The 22,727-nt window shown below is 42.4% G+C and overlaps 3 protein-coding genes across 4 annotated transcripts; 2 read left to right on the plus strand and 1 right to left on the minus strand.

The window, feature by feature from the left end:
* Positions 1–100: 100 nt before the first annotated feature.
* tyw5 (tRNA-yW synthesizing protein 5) lies at positions 101–2,803 on the minus strand. The gene is made up of 8 exons (XM_076264377.1): positions 2,610–2,803; positions 2,317–2,471; positions 2,144–2,213; positions 1,990–2,034; positions 1,607–1,744; positions 1,240–1,327; positions 800–916; positions 101–672 (listed from the first exon to the last, which is right to left on the minus strand). Exons 1-8 carry the CDS (start codon positions 2,688–2,690, stop codon positions 329–331), a joined length of 1,038 nt encoding a protein of 345 aa, XP_076120492.1. The 5' UTR covers positions 2,691–2,803; the 3' UTR covers positions 101–328.
* Positions 2,329–6,060, plus strand: maip1 (matrix AAA peptidase interacting protein 1). 2 transcript variants are annotated; one of them, XM_076264382.1, is made up of 5 exons: positions 2,329–2,405; positions 3,856–3,927; positions 4,468–4,594; positions 4,767–4,917; positions 5,092–6,060. In XM_076264382.1, the coding sequence occupies exons 1-5, from the start codon at positions 2,367–2,369 to the stop codon at positions 5,168–5,170; spliced, it is 468 nt and encodes a 155-aa protein (XP_076120497.1). In that variant the 5' UTR covers positions 2,329–2,366; the 3' UTR covers positions 5,171–6,060. The 2 variants fall into 2 exon arrangements, with proteins under 2 accessions (XP_076120497.1, XP_076120496.1); XM_076264381.1 differs by lacking the exon at positions 2,329–2,405 and adding an exon at positions 3,014–3,370.
* A 477-nt stretch (positions 6,061–6,537) lies between these two features.
* On the plus strand, positions 6,538–22,355 carry pgap1 (post-GPI attachment to proteins inositol deacylase 1). Its single transcript, XM_076264384.1, has 26 exons — positions 6,538–6,764; positions 7,486–7,639; positions 8,863–9,038; positions 9,300–9,471; positions 9,693–9,853; positions 10,179–10,231; positions 10,351–10,417; positions 12,671–12,776; positions 12,875–12,933; positions 13,083–13,166; positions 13,357–13,406; positions 13,525–13,576; positions 14,006–14,083; positions 14,557–14,632; positions 14,787–14,860; positions 14,977–15,028; positions 15,154–15,220; positions 15,382–15,487; positions 15,569–15,607; positions 15,768–15,952; positions 16,144–16,374; positions 16,507–16,642; positions 16,852–16,902; positions 17,069–17,283; positions 17,591–17,695; positions 17,911–22,355. The coding sequence occupies exons 1-26, from the start codon at positions 6,633–6,635 to the stop codon at positions 18,047–18,049; spliced, it is 2,820 nt and encodes a 939-aa protein (XP_076120499.1). The 5' UTR covers positions 6,538–6,632; the 3' UTR covers positions 18,050–22,355.
* The last annotated feature ends 372 nt before the right edge of the window (positions 22,356–22,727 follow it).

The following is a 22,727-nucleotide window of genomic DNA, read 5'->3' on the forward strand; positions in this document are numbered from 1 at the left end:
ATAAAACGACATTGTTGGTGCAACTCGGCTGCTAGAACTCGCAACTCCTGATTTTATATGTTAATTCTCAGGCTTCCATATCACAGACAAAACAAAGAAGTCTTTTCACATAATTTTATACATCCGTGGTATAACACCACAATCATAATATTCTGCAAGCGGCATCTCCTTAAGATGCCCCCCTCCCAAGAGTGATTTGCCATAGTTACCTCATGTACAATCATTCCAGTTAGATTCAAGCCACAAGTAAATATGAGACAGCGAGGGATCTGGTTTCAGCTCAGTCAGTAACGTAGCACAAGACATCAAGCAACACTCTGAGATCCAGCTATGTATGAATCTGAGCAGGATTCAGTTTTGTCTCAGTGGATGTTGGAGTGCTCTGTGTGTCTCCTGTGCAGCCCTGCCCAGTCCCTGCTGACTGGTGAGTGAAGTAGGACCGGCTCTGGATGCGCAGCACCATCCTGCGGGCATAGAAGTCCCTGTAGTCTGCCGGGAGCTCGTCCAAGACACCCAGCGCCCTCTCCAGGGCCTGGAGGGCCCTCGCAGCCGCCACTGGGTCTTTGTTTCCATACGGATCCTTCTTGTCATAAAAGTTCTCTGGCAGATGGCGCCAAAACACGTTGACGCCTACGCCAAAGTGAAGAGCCAGGGTATTGTGAAACCACAGAGCTGTGGACAAAGTGTAGATGTAATAATGAATACAACTGCAGACATGGTCATGTACCCTTTTTTCTCTTTCCTTTATTTGTTCAGAAAACAAAAACAGATACTTTCAGTTTCTCCATTTGATACTGACCAGGTATGAAAAGCAGGTCGCCGGGCTCCAGCACACACTCGTAGCGCTGGGCCTTCACAAACTCAGGATATTTCTCAAGGTCTGGAGAGTCGATGTCCAGCACCTCTGACTTGTCACCTGAATCAAGAAGACAGGGGATTGGTGTGTGGTGAACGTTCTGGCCCATAATGGCTTCTGTGCATCACCCAAGTGGGTGCTACACATTGGTGGTTAGTGAGGTTCCCCCTCCTCCACTTAAAAAAAAAAACACTTTGGGTGCCTTGATAAAGCGCTATTGGATATAAATGGAAGTTGTTACTTTTTGATGATTAAATAAGACACGTGTATGCTGTAGACTGAACTACACTCTCATACAAGACAAGATAATCACACACGATCACAAAGTTGTGTTTGTTTGGCTTTGATCCACAGGGAAGGCTTTAACCTTGGTGAATCCTTACCAGACAGGTACAGGTATTCTGCTTCCTGAGGACTGTAGAGGACAACTCGCTTCCTGCCAGTCACCTGGGCTAACAGGTTGTCCATTACCTAAAAGAGAAATTGTGCATGAATGCAAGAGGACAAGAGACAGAAAACTGGGCTGGGCCCTTTTGGGGTTGTGCAACGGTGTCAACAACTTTACAAATATAGATCTATGATGATCAACATTACCATATGTTTCACAGTACATTTAACATTTTCATCACATACTTTATTATTATTATTATTATAATTATAATAATAATAATAATAATAATAATAATAATAAAAACAATTTAAATTAGTGCATGGATGATACAGTGCTAGCGGATTCAGAGCACGTCTCACATCATAGTGTGTCCAGAGCTGTAGTCCACAAGAGCTGATGCGGAACACACTGGAGAAAAACTGTTCAGGCTCAAAAAAAGGAGGTATGTGGAAATCCTCTGCTAGGTCAGGAAACTGTTTGCTGATGTCAGCAGGCTCCTGAGCACACATGACAACAATTTACAGAGCAGATAAAAGGTCATGTTATTGAAATGTTGCCTATGTCACTAAATTACTGAACAGTTTAAAGATGTGGCTAAAATAAATACAGTGATTCTCAATGGATTAAATAGCTGGACATCCTTCGGCCAAGGGATGAGGATTGAGGATCTTTCCAGGAGCTTCTCCTGGTTGAAATCATGGTCATAATCAATTGGGACCACCTGAAATGTATGTCTCCCTACCTTGCGAACATCCTCTCCAAGTGAACGCAAGTAATAACTCTCATTCTGTTAAAAAGAAGTTGACATTTTATTTAGCCCACATATGAAGACAGAAGTTATGTAGTAGGCTACTATAAATAAAACTGTTAAGCATTCTGTAGGGTAGGATACTTACCTCACTAATGAAGAAATCTGAATGCTTCGTCTCAGATGCTCTTTGAACAAACTTGCCAAACTGAAGTGTCCTAAAAAGAGATTGGTCATCCAGAATAGTTCTAGTGAACTGTGAATAAGAATTTCAATTATGGGGAAATATTAAATAGTTTCAGAGAAACGGCTTTAAGTCACCTGTACAGGAAGTTTTTGTGAAGGAAGTCCATTTGTGGCACTGAGGCAACATGGATCTTGACCTCTTTATCGCCTCCCTTCTTGCAAAGGTAATCCACGGTCCATTTCTCCGAGCATGGTCCTAGAGGTACACCCTTTAAGACCGCGGGACGTCGCTAAAACAAACAAGAGATTACACATAATAGAAATAAATGTCAAATAATTCGCGCATATTTAAAACAAAGCGTGGTTTATTTCACTGTAGACCCACACACACACAAGCTTGGGTGAACGGCTAACCATTCAGTTCTTACCAGGGGATAAATGTTTTGGGTAAATATGTCTTTGTCCACTGCTGAGAAAACTGACACTGGTATCGTTCTCTGATGCTCCATTTCATATTGTAATTTCTACTTCGTATTACCTTTTTCAATGTTTTGACAGGGGACGTTTCACTGTTTGTCGTTTTGGTTTTCTCGTGTATTGGTTCACTTGTATTACTGTCCCCAGCAACAACATGTGTGTATGTTGAGTTGGGAAATACTTTAAAGCAATTTGTAAATAGTGGAAGATATACATATATATATATATATGCATATCTTTAAGTAGCTATATCTCTTAAGTTATATGTAAGATATGTATGTATGTGAGATTGATATTTAATCGATCGTTTGGTCTGTCGGAACTTTTAATGCATTAACATTGTTTCTAGTGGGAATAGTTAAAGCGCAGGACATGTGAAGCCCAAAAGAAGTGAATGATGGCGCTACCCGTTTTGAGGTGTTGTAGCTGTAATGTTAGCAGGCAACCCTTGGTTCTAACTCGTCTCTTTAAACCTAACTGCCTGGTACTTAACCAAATAAATGTCACGCGTACTATTCCGTTGGCATCGGTTGCATCTAGGGTCCGAAATTATAGCACGGACCGCGGCGGGCACAAACAAAACCAGAAGGTGGTTGTAGTTGGTATTCCTAACCCTTTCATCTGGTTCCGAACACGAATATATTACTTTTTGATCAGGACATATTTTGATAAGGAGTTCAATATCGAAGATTTCACTGAAGGTGCGAAACAGGTGGGTGCCACGTTTTAACAGTTTCCCACGTCTGTAATTTAGGCTGGCTAGCCAGGTAGCTAACGTTAGTGTAACTTAGCTGAGGAGAGAATGTGGGGTCAACATAAGGCCAACCAGAACCAAGCCATATTAGCCATGCGTTCCCCACCACTCCCTAGCCAAAAAAAGTAAACAAGGCCGAGCTACAGTTTTAGCCTGACAGACTTTAAACCGCGGTACTGCATTTTTACTTAATTGTGGATTTGACAGCTTGACAGCCTTTGTTTAACCTCTGTAATCTGTGGTCAAATGTGATCAAAGCTAATAATAACACTGCTAGTGTAAACTGGGAGAAAGTACAGTGACCGTAGAGTGAGGTTAGATGGATGTCACATGTTGTCATGATGCAGAATGATTTAGCAAAGAGGATGTATCTGGAGATTAGTTTGATGTTAGGCTCTTGTAGTTGGAGAATATCGATTTTCTCCATTTTTATTGCATTGTAGGCGTTTTCCCATGTGTCCAATCTGCTGTCCCAATGTCAGTTTGAGGCTCTCGAAGGACTTGTCGCAAAAGACGTAAGTAGAGTGTATTTCTGATCGTGGTTATTATCCTTTTCTCCTAATATCAGACTTTACAATTAATATGATAACTTTACCATCAAGTCAGTTGGCCTGATGTTCCAAATTGTGACTAGTTATGTTGATATAATGAAGTAGTAGGAACTGATGAATGAGATCAGTGTTTCCCACAGAATGGAATTCTATTTGTGGTGGTAGGTTTGCAGAATTAACTTGAATGCAACAGTTTTTATCAAATTAGCGCAGCGTGGTTATGGTGTTAACCAGATTTAAGCACAATTTAGTACAACCTGGAAAATCATTGTGTGGTGGTCAGTGTTGATATTGTGGTGGGCCGCCACAAATAAGTCAATATATGGGAAACACTGGAGATATTGTAATATGCAAGACTTTCAAAGAATTACTTAGGTGTTCTTAGTAGGAAATTATTTTGACATGAATAAATGACCACTGCCGTTAGAATTTCTCCAAACAAGTGGCTGCAAACAAAGCTCTGTGTATTTGCATGAAAGTTCAACTTTTAACTGTTATTTTTAGTTAGTAGGTAAACTTCAGGAGAAATGTGAGCATCTTCCTGTGAGCCACAAGAGAGCCATCTCTGCGGATCCAGATGACATTATGTACACCACTCCTGGCGATGTCGGGATTTACTATGATGACAATGGTGAGAGGCGTGTTCGTGCTTAATTAAGAACTACTTCTAAAGAAGGAACACCATTCAGTTGAACATGGAATCATAATCTCTGTTTTAATTGTTTGAAAAGAACTGGTCTAGAAATTGAATTGTATGTTTTCATGCTCTAATAAGTTGTTTTCCTCTGTTCTCACACTTTCAGGGCGGAAATTTGTGAGTATTCTCATGCGCTTCTGGTACTTAACAAGTGCTAGGCTACCTGATGAGACCATGGAGGGGGCACGAATCTTCCAGGTATCCATTGGTGGAGAGGGTGAGACTGAGACTAAGCGCCTTCTCACAGCCAATTATGAGTAAGAACCTTCCGACATATTCATAAAGTCTGACTGAAAGTGACAGAATTTCTAATAAATCAGTGTCATTAAGATTGCTGTTTATTACATTAAAATGAATGTTGTTGATTTTTAACCTACAGACTTAAAGATGTCAATGATATGTTGATGCAACTTTTGCACCATCTTTGACAGGTTCCAGAGGGAATTTACCCAGGGAGTGGTACCCGACTGGACCATCACCCGAATAGAACACTCCAAGCTGCTCGACTGAAGTTCAGTGAAAGTAAAAAGATTGAGGGTAGACAAGGGGCTCTCTCCCTTTCTTTACTTTTTGTTGTTTGCACTTTTGAATATGAAATGCCCTGAAGTTCAGGGTCCCTTATTGAGCAACGCTGGAAGAACTTTTCCAGTTTTCCAGTCCACACACGTTGAAATCTGAGATGACCATACCTCACTTGAAACAACAGCAAGGGATTTTATTGCCTAGCCAAGCTCACTGGGAAAGTTTGCCTTTGTAATGTTTGTATCATTATAACTTCACTGATGTGTGACTTTGGTTAAAGTCTTCGGTTAACACCCAACAAACAAGAATAAAAGGGTCAGAGAGGGAAAACATACAGTCCATGTCTATGAGATGTGACTGCTAGTCTTAGTCTTAGGTCAGCTGCAGAGTTTGTCTTTGTTCATATCTCTATATTGGGTCCAGCTGAGAGAATGGCCAGGCACAGGTGGTTTAGGATGTTTTTGTGGTTGCCTCAAACATATTTTCATTCCCTGCATAATCTATACATCTATTTATATATTTCAACCAGTATACAGAGAGCTGTATTCTACTATGTGTCTTCTGTCCTTGTATGGTTTGTCACAATTAAAAGCTCTAAATTGTGGAGACCTCTTGGAAGAATCTGAAAGCTCTGTCCACACACTGTGTGAAACTAGAAGCCCAATTTTATTTTGAGCCGAGTATTTCTATTTTTTATGTGCTGTTGTGTGATGTCACCTGAATGTTTTATGAGATCATACCACACAGTGTGTCAGATGATGTGTGAGAGATAGGATGACCCATGTAGCACCTGAGATTTGTGTGTTTGTGACAGCTTGACAGCTGAACTTTGACTGCTGAGACATTCATAATAAAATACATTTTAAATCTTAATTAAAGTCAAGACTAAAATTGTCTTTAGTTATTCAACCCCCTGGTAAATGTTAAGTTGAAGGGCTGGACGTGGTTGATCTTTTCTTTGCTTAGCCCACTGCATTACGTTTAAAATCTACAAATCCACTCCCATGTTCAGGAAAGACCTGTCACTTTAAAAACAACCGTCTACAAATCCACTCCCATGTTCAGGAAAGACCTGTCACTTTAAAAACAACCGTCTCGCCCATTTTGAAGTGCCATTTTTCCTATTCGTTAAAGTTAAGCATTTTTATTTTACTCTTACTAAAACGGAGGTAATGTTGACAAGGTTTACAAGTTGTAAAAACCAGCTGGTTTCGCTAAACGTTTTTTTTGACGAAAAAGCTGGTGGACCCGTGACGTCGGTCTTGCCTCTTAGTTTCTATTGGTCAGTTATTATGTCAGTGTCAATGACGACACCACGGAGGGCTTCCTTGAAACGCCCCCCATGGGTTGGAACTTGAAACAGGCAGACTGTGGGTTTATATTTATAATCGGGAAAATGGAGACATGAAGCATATTCCTTCTTGCAGCATCACGACACCGATAAGAAAACATGAAAGCAACTACTTTAGCTTTCTACGGATGTGCATTAGGACTTTTAGGACTGGGGCTTAGGGAGTTGCTACTTGGTTTCGAGGAAAACAGGTGTAGCATGACATATATGTTCGAGTATCCCGAATACCGGGTGAGTACGGAATAAAGCATATCTCTATCGCATCTTCTTTATTTTAAACTTAGGAACACGTTTCGAGTGCTTAAGCAACATCATCAGCATTTGAGGTTTTTTTACTCAGCTTCGTTAGCCCTAAGCTAGTTTGGAGAGGGCAGTGGCTTAGCCACTGTGTAATCTGTTAGCCACACTTTCTCTATCAAAATACCAGGACCTCTGTCAACCTGTTGTTGCGTTGGACCTCATCACCTATTTTACTTGCAAACCATCCATAGTCAGTTTTGGGTGAATAGTCGCGCAAACTCCTATCCAAAGTTTCAGCATCGTTTTTAAATCGGCGCCCGACAGTGAGTGTTTGAAAAGACTGAATTGACATGATCTTGGCATTTGATACCAACACACACCTATATTATTGTGTAAAAGCAACCGAGCGTAAATGTTGAGGAAGCTGGTTTGTGTTTTGAGAGAGGCAGAGATAGGCGACTGGCTGACCTGACCTGCTCACCTTTAATGTGCTGCTTACAGTGGGCTGTCTCGCTGTGACTGCGATGTGAGACAGCAACTGTAATACATGTAGGCTTCTCCGTGCCATTATGGAAGACTGTCAGTCAGACAATGCATAGCAAATTTTGTAGGTGTGTTGTATCGAAATGTTTCAGTAATATCATGTTTTACCAGGATGGGTACCGCTGTATCCAGCTGATGGGTTTTTTTTACGTTTTGTTTGTGCGTTCAGCGTGTTCAGCTGCCACGACGAGTGGCCCGTCTGTACCCAGCCTATGGACTCTACTTGTATGGAGAGGGCGTGTATGCTCAGGAGACAAGGGGCCTCAAGCTCAGTGGAGCCCCAGTGATGTTTTTGCCAGGGAATGCAGGCAGCTACAAACAAGGTATGCCACACATGCACCTTACCCAAATCTACTCAATTCAGAGAACTGCATCTATGGTCATTTTACTACAGTGCACTTTAGTGTTAATAGTATGGCCTACATATGCTCTGTGAAGCATTATTGCTGACATGTCCTCAGAGGCCTCTCCACCAATGAACTGTACAGAATTAGAGATTTCTCCATTAGACAATTCTCTGTGAACTTGACCTTAAATTAATGAGAAATTCAGAGAATCTCAACTTGTGGGATTTCACCTTCCATGTCAGGTGAAGTACTGGCCAGACCATTGAAAAGAATATGTCCGTATCTGCAGCAGAAATATTTTCACACAGTCTATATTATTACTAAGCCAGTTTATTTATTGCTATTTTGTTATGTGTGCATGCAGATTTATCTTCATGATTAAAAAAAATCAGGGGATCTGGTAGTGTGCCTCCATTTTGGTTGGTCTTGTCTCTCCTAGGGCCATGAGTAGGTGGAAAACACCCACTCACCACTGTAGACATACATACATACACACACACACACACTCATTGATATGTGGGTGCATGTAGTAACAAGGGTCTAAACAAATCTCATGTTTTTGTAGTTAAGTATGTATTTCACAGCATTGAAATATCTACTACTCTAGGTGTGTGTGTGTGATAACTATATCTGGTGTATATTAAATGTGTAGCAGCTGTATCATTCCTAGTCACTCAATGTAAAACAGAATTGATTGCTGTATTCCTGTCTTCTGGAGCATTGGTGTTATGTAGTAGAGAGGATATATCCAATTCCAAACAGCTAGTTCTAACAATGAGTTGCTTTGTCTGTTGAACCTTGTGGTTATGCAACCAGGGGTTCAAATAATGCTTTTGATTGTAGTCCTCATGATAGTTTAGAGTTGCATGTAGTGGACTGTGTCAATGATAAATGGAACGTGCTTGTACTGATCTGTGTACATAGATACAGTCGAATTTGGTTAGTTTTGCTCACTGAGGTAATACAGAATTTGACCCCAGACCACTTTTTACTAGTAACATAGTGAGCTCTCACTGTCTTCTGTTGTTACCGGTATCTTTACTAGTAACATAGTGAGCTCTCACTGTCTTCTGTTGTTACCGGTATCTTTACTAGTAACATAGTGAGCTCTCACTGTCTTCTGTTGTTACCGGTATCTTTACTAGTAACATAGTGAGCTCTCACTGTCTTCTGTTGTTACCGGTCTCTGTTTGTGGCAGCTCGTTCCCTGGGCTCGGTGGCATTGCGGAAGGCCGAGGGGCTGGAGGGTGGCATCCACTTCAACGTGTTCACTATCGACTTCAACGAGGAGCTGGTGGCGCTGTATGGAGGAAGCCTGCTCAGGCAGACCCGCTTCCTGCACGAGAGCATCAAGGCCATCCTGCGCCTCTACAAGGTGTGTGCACACACATGAACATGCACTTTTGAGTATTATTAGTATTATCAATGATCAATGATGCCTTAGTTTTGTGCATCACACTATCCTCTCCCACTTCTTAGTGAATGGGTGAGTTACATGTACACTACAAAACCACCTTTGAACTTATTGATTTCCCCATTAGGAGATTACCTGTACCATACCATTCCATAAGACCAATAAGTGAAGGTTAAACTACTGTGTGTGGACATATTTCTAATCCTGCTGTATCTCGTGCAGGAGCACCCAGACCCCCCTACTAGTGTGGTGTTGGTGGGACACTCCATGGGCGGTGTGGTGGCCCGAGCGCTGTTCACCCTGCCCAGGTTCAACTCGAGGCTGGTCAGTCTCATCATCACCCAGGCCTCCCCACATCAGGCTCCAGTGCTCCCACTAGACCCCTACTTACTGGGTATGCTCTAGGCCACACACAATCAGCTACACATGTTTATGCATTAGAATACATGTAGCACTGCCTGTAATTGCAGCATATTGGTCCAGATACACAGCTACAGTTAACTATACCATGCATACCACTGCAAGCATGCATAACATTCGCATTCATACAAACACACATGTGCACAGTGGCACATTTGATTATTCTCTCTCTCTCTCTACCTGTCTCTGTGTTAGAGTTCTACTCTGCTGTCAGACAGCGATGGATCACTGGAGCACAGGACCTACGGAACGTGACTGTGCTCTCTGTCGGGGGCGGTTACCGTGACTACCAGGTGCGCTCCGGCCTCGCAGCGCTGCGGTGCCCCCTGGCTGACCCCAACAAGCTGTCCCTGGTGGTAAGAGACCGAGAAGCGCTACGCTGTCTCCTAGGCTGGAATGACCCACTGGGCACATGCCCATGGAAGTGGCATGCTGCTCATACTGTAAAGTTTAAACGGAGCAGTCAGTGTCCAGCCACCTCGGACATAATCCATTTATGACCCACATACGCCATTTGTTCATGACCTGGTCAGGCTGTGGTTCTCACACATGCTTGGTTTTTATTATTTAGTTATGTTTAGTTATGTTATCTTGGGAGCTGGAGTGATATTTCTGGTATGTGTTATGCTGGAATATAGACTTCCTAAATTGACTTAGTTTTCACTCTATTCCTTGTGAAAGGTCACTGCTGTACCAAGGACCTGGGTGTCTACAGATCACCTGTCTATAGTCTGGTAAGATACGCAGATGGTCATTTTATCTTGCAGTTGTAGCAGTATGCAAGTAGATGATTCAGCAGCCACTCCAAAGAGCTTTGGGTAAGCACTATGAATCATTATGCTTTTGTGTTTAGGTGTAAGGAGCTGGTCCTGGCAACAGTTAGGGCTTTCTTTGACCTCATCGAACCTGAGACTGGCCAGGTAAGATACTGTGTATATGTATGTAAATGGCCTCCATTTATGTATAAGTGTCCAGTGGGCTATACTACGAATCTCGATTAGTGGGTTAGCGAGGTATGTTGCACTTAAAGCCAGACACGAAAGTGTCTCTTGTTTTAGCGTCGCTGTATCACCATGGTGTCTTATGCTGCCAATCAAACCTGGTCAAGAGAAGTTATAGCTCAAATCGTGAAAAACTACCGCCTACTGACCAATCAATTATCTTGAAAAACGAAGTTACTGTATCTCACGTGTAGGATTCTGTCATATATCTTACAGGTGGAGCTCCGCCTCTACAAACATTTTGGATCTCACAGGCGCTTTAACAGTGTTGTGCGTGCAAATATGCCACTGGACGTGCATACCATACAACATCTGATGACAATCGATTTATTTGATGCTATAGGCTAGACACTAAAAATGACCACAGTGTGGATTACGCTATCGCTCATAAATGCGGAAGTAATTGTTTTTTAATATAGGCGTCTGTATGGTGTCTTGTATTGGTTGCCGTCCGACCAGTGTCGGTGGGGGGGTGTGTGTGTTGGCGTCTTGTTTGTGCGATACACTACAGACTCTGTACATTTAACAATTATTTATTAACACTACATATTAAATAAATAACCAGCTTCTCAAAATAACAGTTAACAAAGAACAAAGTAATAACACCAAACAAACTATACAACAGTATACAAATATTTCAAAATATTTGTGTAATTTGTGCAATTTTAACAAAGACTATTACAAACTATAATAAGTACAAGTGCAAAACAACAAAATGTGCAAATGTGATCAGTCACTACTTATGAAAGAGCTGACAACTAGCATCGTTACAAGCCATCCTCCTTGGCTTTAAAAAGATAATTTCAAGGGCCCTTTGGTAATTGCACTGTTTTACTATTGGACCATTAATGCTTATCTTCATGCAGGCTGTCAGACTGTTGACCTGCAGCTTGTTCCGCAAGTCTGTCCTGATCTATACACCGAGAGTGAATGAAGTTTAGATTATTTCATAGTTTTGTGTAATATGGATGGAATTTGAGCGCGGAGCGCTTTTTAATTTAGAGGCCGGAGTGGCCGCTCTGTTCCGCTCCGATACCGCTCACACCACGAGTCTGAGGCATGCCCAACTGTCTTCCTAATAAAACCAAGACCATTACATTTCAGAGATATTGGCCATATAGCCTAAGTTCGTTGATGGGGATGGTTAGCTAAATAATTTAGAAAGCATACGTGTAGGCACGTATGGGCCTGGATGGGCCTGGACGGGCCTAGGCCCGTCTATTGTCAGTCTTGCGCGTCCGATTAGAATTAGCTTCTGCGCGTCATATGAAACACAATTGAGACAATAGATTGACCATATTGGACAACTGCAAAGCCTTATCATAGGCATGTTACATTCATGACATGAAAAGTGGAACTTATAGAACGAAAATGACAAATCACGCAGTCGGCTAAACATTTTAAACTTGCGCCAAATGGATGAACCCAGCATCGGTGCGTCGCATAAATTAAAACACAAATTGAAGCAACAACTTGATCATTGGACAACCCTACCACTAAACCTTTCAATATGACATAAAAAGTGGAATATGAACGCATTTCATCACACCTGACAATTAAACGGAGCTGTGGCTGTTCGCGATTTGACTGATTCTTGAGAACGAGGAGTGAGATATTTGCACGCTCAGCTCCGCTCACTAGCTCTGATTCGGAGGCATATCACATATGCAAAGATTATAAAATCTGATTATTTTTCGATTCATGACACGTTTCTTTAATGCGTTATGCGGAGAAGGGAGATTGGCGTTGGTCACGGTTTGGAATGAAAGGGAGAAAACAGGACAGAGTAACACTTTTTTTTTTTTTTTTTTTTTTTTTGACGACGTATTTAAGGTGGCAGGCTTGTTTTGCGGGAAGTGCTGCGGGGAACCCTGGACCAACATCATCACACCGAGAACGTGCACAGATCTGAGCTGAAAGCCTAGTTTTATAAATACATCACATAACTGCTATCGTAGTATCATTTAACTTATACCCCTGAGTCAAGGCTTTGTGTAGCTTTGATATGTCTAGATAGCCAAGATATGTCTAACGTGCTTCGTAGTGTACCCCACTGGTATATGCTCTCAGAAGTGTTTGTTTACATTTCACAGTCATGTTTAAGCATACATTGTCTTGTCTTGTCATTATCTTGTCTTTGATACCTTTGAGTTGACATGTGATTGATGTTAGTTCACAGATGACACAGAGAAGAGGATTTCTGTCCTGAATTATCACTTCATCAGACACCCGGTGCAGGTACTTGGAGAGAAACCAGAGCCCATAGTCACCTTTACAGGTAATTCTGAATATATCCCTTGTAGAAGTCAACATGCTGTAAGATGTGCAAGTGAGTGAGAGTTATTTATTTTATTTTGTTCTTATTTTTCTCTGAAGCCCCAACTGAGGCCTGGAGTGAAGTGAACACCCTCCGCCTCTTCCACAGTGCCCCTAAGGTGAGCTGTTGCATTACTGCTTGACCTTGGAACTTGACAAACAGCAGGAGGGAACGCTAGTGAAACTGACATGTTCTCCATGCATGCTGGCTCAATAATGTTCGAGATCAACCTGCAGACTGGTGAAATCCATAACTGTCTCCTGGCAGGAACCACAGGAGAAGTACTACCTGTTTGCTCTATCCAGTCGCAGGAAAGCCTACAGCCATTTCCACTGTCGAAGCAGCAACTTGGTAAGCACACCAGTGCTGTACGGTGTGTGCACACAATAGTCTTGTTCTGCGGTCTTGTCTTTTTCTTACATCCATTGTTGGACATAAACCACGAAGTGCTTCTGCTTTTCTCACTTCTTGATTTTTGTTTTTGTCTGAACATTTCATGCATGTAATAAAGAAGGTTGCTCTGTTCAATCCCTTCACACAGGAGATGACCAGCTGGCTCTATGGCTGCACAGATATGAATGGCTCTATGTGGTGAGTGCAACGCTGCCAAATTGTTCTCTGTTGACATTTTCTTTTGTCTTTTATTCTGGTGCTATAAATGGCTCCTTCTGTTTGTCAAAAGCAACACTCAGTCTGCCCTCTCTTTTAGTCTGCAGGCGGTGGACTTGTCATGGGGGACAGAGCTCCTCTCTCCTTACAAGGTAGACTCTCCTCTGATGTTGCCATACATACTGATGATCTCCACTCATTTCTTACCATCAGATATCCCTGATCAAGGCACGCCTGTGTCAAAGTAAACAAATATGAAATAATAACCTCAAAGTGAACCTCTGCTTGCTGAAACATTCTCACCCAGCCTATCCCATTGCATCACAGAAAGCAAGATGTATTTTTACAATTTTATAGTTGTTCTCTATAGTTAGGATGGACTACATTTCCTAGGAATTATTGGCAAACCAGCCGGCTGTACTTAAATGGTAGTTTAATCTATTTTTTTGGCCTCACACATTAGATAAGACCATGTGCATTGAAACACGTTTCCCTGAATACTCGGTGTTGTGGTGCACATTACAATTCCTCTCACACCTGCGGTCCTTGCTATTATTACCATTATCTGCCCATTTCTCTAGGTACTGACTGTTCGAGTGAACGAGCTATCCTCAGTCTCCCATCTTGTTGTCGCTGCGTCCAACCCTAGTGGCAACCAGGTACACCTCACCTCACATAAAACCTGTACCCAAATAGACACATATTTATAAAGGCATCAGGTCAAATCCATGTGATACACATCCGTATCCATACAGGCATCAGATATAGACAAAGACATGTGATGGACATCCATATCCATACAGGCATCAGATATAGACAAAGACATGTGATGGACATCCATATCCATACAGGCATCAGATATAGACAAAGACATGTGATAGACATCCATATCCATACAGGCATCAGATACATATATATAGACAAAGACATGTGATAGACATCCATATCCATACAGGCATCAGATACATATATATATAGACAAAGACATGTGATGGACATCCATATCCATACAGGCATCAGATACATATATATATAGACAAAGACATGTGATGGACATCCATATCCATACAGGCATCAGATATAGACAAAGACATGTGATGCACATCCTCTCTGTACTTGTTGTATGACGCAGTTTGTGATGGAGTGTGAGTGGCAGAGGGAGGAATCTCAGACCATCCCTGTGGCCGTGCCTCATGTGCTGTCCTTTGGTAAGTGGGGGAACGGAAGGGCGTTTTGTCTCTTAAATTCACATTCAGTACCTGTCTCAGCCACGGTGAGCAGCTTGGCTGTTTACGCTAAAGCCACCCGTGCCTATAATTAATTTTTTAAATCTCATGGGCAACTGGCCCTCTCTGCCTCCAGGCCTGACTGTTAGTGATGTCACCATCAACTCCTCTGGGCTGCTCCACACTGTTCAGCTGCAGCATTTTCACCAGGTGCTGATGCACAACCTTCCAGAAACTTCTTCAAACCTGGTTTCTTGTTTTATGGTGTCTATGCATCTATACAGTTTTGCATTTGTAGAATTTGTACTGCTCTGCTCTGTTGTCAGGTCTACCAGGCTTTCAGAATCACAGTTGTGAGCCAGTGTAAAGTAAGCAAAGGTGAGTCCGACAGACACACTGAGCTCTTTGTGTTTATCTGAGACTGCAGGATTCAAGAATGATTAGTGATGTCTTTGGTGTTCTGTAAGGTGAGCGCTCAGTTCAGTGCACATTTTGGTTTGCAGACCGACTGGCCAGTGTTTATAGACTGAAGGCCCCCTGGTTCAGAGAGGACTCTTTCACTACTGCAAGGTAAGGTCTGTGACCTCTGGTATTCTCCACTGTCTGTAGTCATGACTGTTTAAAGCTGCAGGCCGAGTGCAGAATGCAAATATGGCGGAACACTGTGTCTAAGTTTTTTTTTTTTTCTCCCCTTTTTTGTTATTTCCGTTTCCATGAATTCCTTCTAAAAGCATCCCCTCTGTTACCGAGATTTCTGGAATGCTTCACACAAGTCGTCTCGACAACACCTCAAGTGCCCTCTTGTTGCTCCACACTGCCCCCAACTGTCAGTATAAGGTATTACACCTTTTGCATTCAGGTTTAACTTGCATGAGTGAAGTCATTTTCGTTTGTTAACTGAGCGCTCTCCATTTTCAGGTATCAGTGAGGACCTCTTTCCCTAAGGTGCTGGGACAGGTGAGGTGGCCAGCAATCAGCCCTGAAGGAATTCACACCATAGTAGCTCTGTCATCATTATTATCAGATATGAATATTATCAGATACAAATCTTTATGACCTACAGTTTGTCTAAATAATCTGCATGCGTCTGATGGAGGCGTTTGCCGTGTGTCCGTAGGTCCTGCGTTTCTGTGGCCCGGTGCTTCCTGTCTACATGGCCGTGACTCTGCTCCTCTCGCTCGGGGTGCAGCTGGGCTCCATCGGCCGGACAGGGCGGCCAGTGGGGATGGGCGAGGCCATGAGCCGGGCCCTGCAACCCCACGCACTGGAGCTCCCTGTCTACCTGCTACACCTGCTCCTCAGGTGAGTCGCGTCATGAGAGAAACTTGGTGGAGGAACCACTCCTTGTCCGAAACCTGTATGTGTGCTAGTTTCATCAGATAATAAATGAATAAATGAACAGGTTCCCTCATTTCCGCATTCCTGCATCGGTCTGTTTTGCATCTCTGTTTGAACTTGTAAATTACACCACCTGCTTGGTCTCTTGTGTGTAGGCAGAGATGGTTTGTGGAGGTCTGGGTGTCTCTCGGCCTCCCGGCCGTGGATGGCCTGCCCCTCATGGCGTTGGAGAACACCGTCCAGAATGCCACGGTGCCCAGCGAGGACTGGCCTCGCCTCCTAGGCCCCGTCCTGTGCCTGCTGGGGGCCACTGTTGCATTCTGGGGTAGCACAGTGATGCGGCTTGGTCTGCGCCTGTTCTCCCTCTTCCTCGCTCCTTTGCACAGGTGCAAAATGGGACATTATTGCACAAAGTTACTTCATCTGTCAATCACAGTGCATTACACACAATTCTGTTTTTGTGGTCTCATTCCATGAGTGTGTGTGTGTGTGTGTGTGTGATTTCTGTGCCACACCAGGCCCTCAGTGTCTCGAGACTGTGGTACCCTCCTCTTACGAACTCAGGTTTTCCTCATCCTGGCTTTGGGCACCTTGGGCGGAGTAACCTGTGGGGCTTTGTCAGTCACCACAGCCTTTCTGCTCCACTTATACCGGGTGAGATGAGGCCACGCTCAATCCCCTCAGAATCATTTCAGTGGATGGACCCCAGATATATATTTATATTTATATTTACTCTGCTAGTAACAAATGACTCTAATTACTAATTAATAGTAATACTGATTCACATTCTAATGTTTCTTTGAAATGGTGATTTATTTGAACAATTCGAACAAAACATCTTATGTCCTTGTGTCCTTTTGTAGGTGCTCAGGTTACAGATGACAGAGCGGTCATTGCGCCACGTGCTGAACCTGGTGGGTGATATGAAAGCACAGCATAACTCTCCGTACCGCACACCTGGATGTTCTTATGAAACATCTCCCAGCAGCCGACACTATTGATGCATGTCAGTGCTACCAAATGGCCACAGTCTACCCAGCAGACATAACACTCCTGCGTCATTTCTATTCCCCTACCCAGGCTCCTCAGAAGGTATCCCCAGAGACAGAGAACGGTTATGGGATCAGTGGTTGTCAGAGTCGCTCTAAGGAATGTAATGGGTCCCCGCTACTGACACAGTCAGCGCTGCAGGAAGTCCGAGATGACCTACAGCTGCACCTAAGTCTCTCAGCTCTGCTCACGCTACCCATGATGCTTTGCGCCCCGTCACTCATACATTGGTCCCGTAACCTCAGGTACTGAGTTAGTGTATAGTGGAACATCTGGTGTCAAAAAGTGGTACATGCCATATGATCTGAATGTGGTTCTTGTAGTTCAGATATTACTGATACACATGGACAGTTGATATAATTAGGAAATATGTACAAGTAAATGTCGTCTGCATGTTTTTAAAATCACATACCACCTACCTTTACAAAATAAATCATATCACAAAACTCATGTTTTACATAACCAGCATATCAGCACACATGCCTGAACTGCAAGAACTGAATGAAGTGTTGTGTTAATTTCCTCCTTTTGCTGCGTATTCGGCGTCCACAGATACTCCGTCCCCTTGGATCCTGACCCGTGTTGGCCCCACACTCTCCCCCTGCTCTCGGCCACTGTGCTGCTCATCAACTGCAACACTGACACACTCCATCACAGGTATGGCACAGTATGAGTTGTGTTTTTTTTTTTATGCCTAGACTTTTTTCACACTCATCACAAAGCAAAATATTGAGAACAAATCTTGGTTTAACCACAAAATACATGATTTTGTGGTTATGTTTACACATTTGAAATATCAAGCTCTCTTACTAATTGTGTGTGTGTGCGTGTGCGTGTGTCTGTGTGCGCGTGTGTGCGTGTGTTCATTTTAGTAAAGTCCTCAGACTGACCTGCCGGCTATTGTTGCCCCTGTGCATTGCCATGGTGACCTTCTCCTCCCTACACCTGTATCGAGTCACTCACTTCCTGTCTGTGGCTCTGGGCTTTCTGGCTATTTCCTGTTCCCTCTGACCGCTCTCGGCGGGGTCCCGTCACCAAACCCATAAGCAGGTAGAACCCATCCCAGACAGCCTTACAATATAAGTTACTACTCCCATCCTGAAGGGGGGGACAGTGACTCCACTTCAGAAGACCCATGCCGTGCGATCTCACCAATGGAGTCTCAACAGGGTATTCCTGTGTCATTGATTGTCGTGGTTAGCTTGATGTGAGTTTATGATTGGACTCCACAACACTCCTATTTCTTTTAACTGACCTGGTGTTCTGTCTGTCTGTGTCTGATGTTCTTTCTGTCTGTGTCTGATGTTTTTTTTTTCTGTTTGTGTCTGATGTTCTATCTGTCTGTGTCAGATGCTCTTGTTCATTTGTCTATTCTTGTCTGTCTCCACATACAACTTAACAACAAGCCCATTTTAAGATGATGTAGGGTAAATACATAGTTCATTTATTGCTGCTTATGTTCTCACTGCAGCACGCTCACACTATGTACTATAGTGTATCCATGTCATTAGTGGATTGATCGCCAAAAATGACCCATAATCATCATGGTCGCCACACTACAGCCATGTAATTTAATGGAACTTGACTTTTTAATGCTACTGTGTACTGACACTTATACTGTATATGAGTATAACCCGCCTGAATGCGAGTGCAATATTCAGTATTCTAATCATAACAAGCAAGACCGACTGGCCAAGTGGACATTGGCAAGCAGAGAGACATTGTGACTCCGGACGGAATATATTTCCTGTCCTGGAGGGTAATGTCACAACATTGACCATAAGCCATTGGAGAAGCTCTTCTCAGATTAGTGCCATTGTTTGCCAGAGCATTCAGTCAAGTGCCAGCAGAAGGCCAGGAGTCTTAAGACTCTTCATTTACGCTCTATACAGCGACCCATCACTTATGTAGGGCAGATGGTTAGTGGACCATGTGTATGCCCACTCCAGTCACTGTTAGTGGTATAGGTGTCACTGTGCATCTAAAATCACGGAGTACTTGAATAGATAACTACTTACAGATCATGAAGGGGAAGAATATCCATTTAACTAGCTGGTACAGCCCTGTTGCTGGCCTACTGTAATTAGTAATGATGAACTACTTGCAGTACTAACTGGTATGTGAGTGTGCAGGGCGGTAGCTCCCACACCTGTAAGGGAATGCCCGTCCTGTTTGTGTCTAAGTAATGCTACACTGATGAGCAATGTAGCCACAGGGTGTTGCTATTGCAGCTGTTCAGTTTTGTGATGGCAGAGAACAACAACCCATCATCCTGTGTGCCCATACAAGTTACTGTTCGTGATGCCCAGTTAACTTTGATGAGAGTATGTGTTTGTGGAGGTGAGGTCAGGAGAGTTGCATTTTTTCAACTCCCAAATTTCAGTTTGGGATTCGATAACTTTTTCATCATATCACTGTATTTACATAGAAGGTTAATTGCCGGTTTAAACTTCTAATGCACTGCTCACCAGCACCATATGTCTCTATAATTAAATCTATATTCCACTCAACGTCCTTAACTACTGAACCATAGCCAGGGTTTTATAATTTTTCTCTCTAGTGATTATGGTGTGGATAGCAAGAAGCCATGCTAAAAAAAAACTCACGCAGTAAGTCAACAGAGGATTTCCTAAACACTACAACTAGTGCCTTGCTACAAATATTCCCTAAATATTTTGCGTGAGCATCTTCCTTATCTGCCCGTTGTCTAAAGTTGGACGGTTCGTGGGACCTGCGGTTGTCAGTCAGACCAGCATCCCTGTCTCATCCAACTGCTTTATTCACAAATATCAAGAGACAATGGCCAGTGTGAGCACAAGAGGACGTGTTAGTGGTTCACCAGTATGATACCTGGTCAGGATTTATATGCAGAGTCTTTTGTATGCCTTCTTCTGTAAGTGAAATTTCACCCTTGGGTTGAGGAGCGTTTCAATATTAATGGTGTTGTAAAATAATGTTGTTTCTCAATGTTCAATTTGACTTGATAAACCAGAACAATCTGACCAGATACGTTTTACAGTGGTGACCCTCTTTTCCCACATAAATGTCAAGAAAACAACAAAAAACGGAATTATTCCAGAAAACCTGGAATATTGTATGTGAACATTCAGAAACCCATCCTTTCCATGATACCTTGATACCCAGAATGATACCTAGCTGTATCATTTATATGATAGTACTTGTATGAATTGTACCATTATCGGAAGTATAGAAGCATCTTCTTGAGCAACAAGAACTCTATATGGCACCTTGCTTCCTTGACCAAACTCTGCTGTCACACTCATTGAGGAGACACGCTCATGTCACCTGCACTGTGATTGTACCTGCACCTGTGTGTGTGTGTGTGTGTGTGTGTGTGAGAGTGTGTACTGATGTGTGTGAGTGAGTGTGTACTGATGTGTGTGTGTGTGTGAGAGTGTGTACTGATGTGTGTGAGTGAGTGTGTACTGATGTGTGTGTGTGTGTGTGTGTGTGAGAGTGTGTACTGATGTGTGTGAGTGAGTGTGTACTGATGTGTGTGAGTGAGTGTGTACTGATGTGTTGATGGCACATGATATTACTGACTGTAGCATCAGCTGCCGAGGGAGTATTTGTGGATATCGTCTGTCTCTTATTGTGTGGTGCAGTTGATTTTGTGCTTTGAAGTACACATATTCTGCCTCGTTTCGAGTTCTGGCGTGATTTATAGAGTACACACACTTTGGTAGAGTACACACACTTTGGGATAGGCTCAATGTTGTGGTGAAAGTACTAGAGAAGTGGACATACTTTTTTGTATCAAACATGATGGTGATTTTTTAACAATTGGTGTTCACTGTGATGTGTCGTGATCTTCGAGGAACAATTTTTTGACAGCATTGTCTGTTTTCGCTATCCTGAAAGGGGAGTTTTATTGAGACATGATGAGCTTTGTGGCAAAACTAGTCTTAAGCGATGTCTAATAATACAGAATAGATGTTTCTCTGGTAGATGTGTTGTTGCAGCTAGAGCTGGTCATGCACTATGACTGTACTGGCCTCTAACTCAGCCTGGATTCCATGTTCATAGACGTCACTTTGACTTAGAGCATAATGTAACACAAGCAAGTTTTGTCATAGGTCAGCTGTGGCAACTAGGTATGCACACTGACTTTGACTAAAACATTGCATCGACTGTTTCTGATTCCTCAGCATCACCACAGTACAACTGATTCACTGATCAACCAAATGTCTGTGTTTTTATTAGGGTGTTACTGCTTTTTTTTTGTCTTTCAAGTATAATTCCTTGCACTACAAACTGCTCTCACTGTCTAGTATCGGAGTACTGCTCGGAGTATTACAAATACCAACAAATGTGGCTCTAGATAGGATGGCATCAAGTGATTTTGTAAATACATCATGACCAGTGGATCAAATGTGTATGCTGGCATTTTTACTTTGGTGATTTAAAGTACAAGTGCTTGGTGTGAATACACTGTAAGATGTGTAAGTGCAGTGATAAATGTTGATTTAGTAATGTCAAATATTCTGTAACCATTGTAAATGGTGACTCACTGAAACATCACACGTTTCTCTAAAGGGAACATTTAACATTTAATCATGTGGAAGACATCTTGTACTTGATTTGTGACTCTCGTATTTTGCGGGTTTCCTTGATTTATTTAAAAAGGGATTGTCCAAGCAGTGTCCATAGACAAGCATAGCGTGTTTGTTTGGCTGACCTGACACAGGCTTGATCTGCTGTCACCATCAGTAAGCTAACCATGTTTGCTACAGGTCTTTGTGACCCAAATGTGTGTTTGAGACACACTTTCCGTACTTCATAGTATAGCTAGCTGTATCCAATTAAAATGTGTGCTGCATAGTAATGGCTATGTCAAATGGAGTCTTTCTGGTTAGTTTTTATATCGCACTTACAGCAACATTTACAATATTGATAGCTCAGCATTTGTGACTGACACTACAGCTGTTCATGTCTTTGAACCATCTTGAAATTTTTATCCTGCTGTGTGTATTATCAAGCTATTTATGGCTAGTTAACTGTTTTCACTGTATACTTAGTCTTATGATTTACATGTCAAATGCATATTTACTACAATGTTTTAAGACTGATGCTTGGTGGTTGAAATGGTCAGGTCCAGCATTACTGCCTATTGCTATTGTCTGGTTTTATATAATAACTGAGTTGCCCGAATGGACATTCTCAATTCTCAGGTTTAAAAACTGTCATAAGGAAGAGATCGCTTGGTGTTTTATATGATGTTCAAATTTAAACGGATATTATATTTATCAGAACGTTGTGCTATTTGTGAGCACTGTTACTGTTCAAATAAAAGAGAAAAAAAGTGTGTGTGTACATGAGTCCTCTTAGGGGCGGCGAGGGGGGGGCTAAGGGTAGCCTTATGTGCCTGAACATTTGAAAAGGAAATGGTCGATTATCCACAACATAATGCTTTATGTAATGATGTTTACATTAAGCAACAAGTTGTAGATCAACTTGTTGCTTAATATAATTTGCAAAGTAGCCTATAACTCCATCCTACAGGTAGGCCTACATTCCCTGATGCAGGCTTAGGCTACATGTATAGCCTACATGATTTTACTTCTCTCATTTTATTAAAAACAATATTTAAACATTTGCCATAGCTGTATCAGCCTTCTTCTGAAATATTATATTTAGGCTATTCAATATTTGGCTTTGTGTCTTGTAA

This window comes from Alosa pseudoharengus, unplaced genomic scaffold (assembly GCF_046254945.1).
Source record: "Alosa pseudoharengus isolate Yale_2024_CS ecotype anadromous, Long Island Sound unplaced genomic scaffold, YU_APseudo_1.1 YU_APseudo_1.1_scf_3, whole genome shotgun sequence".
In the NCBI taxonomy this organism is placed as follows: domain Eukaryota; kingdom Metazoa; phylum Chordata; class Actinopteri; order Clupeiformes; family Clupeidae; genus Alosa; species Alosa pseudoharengus.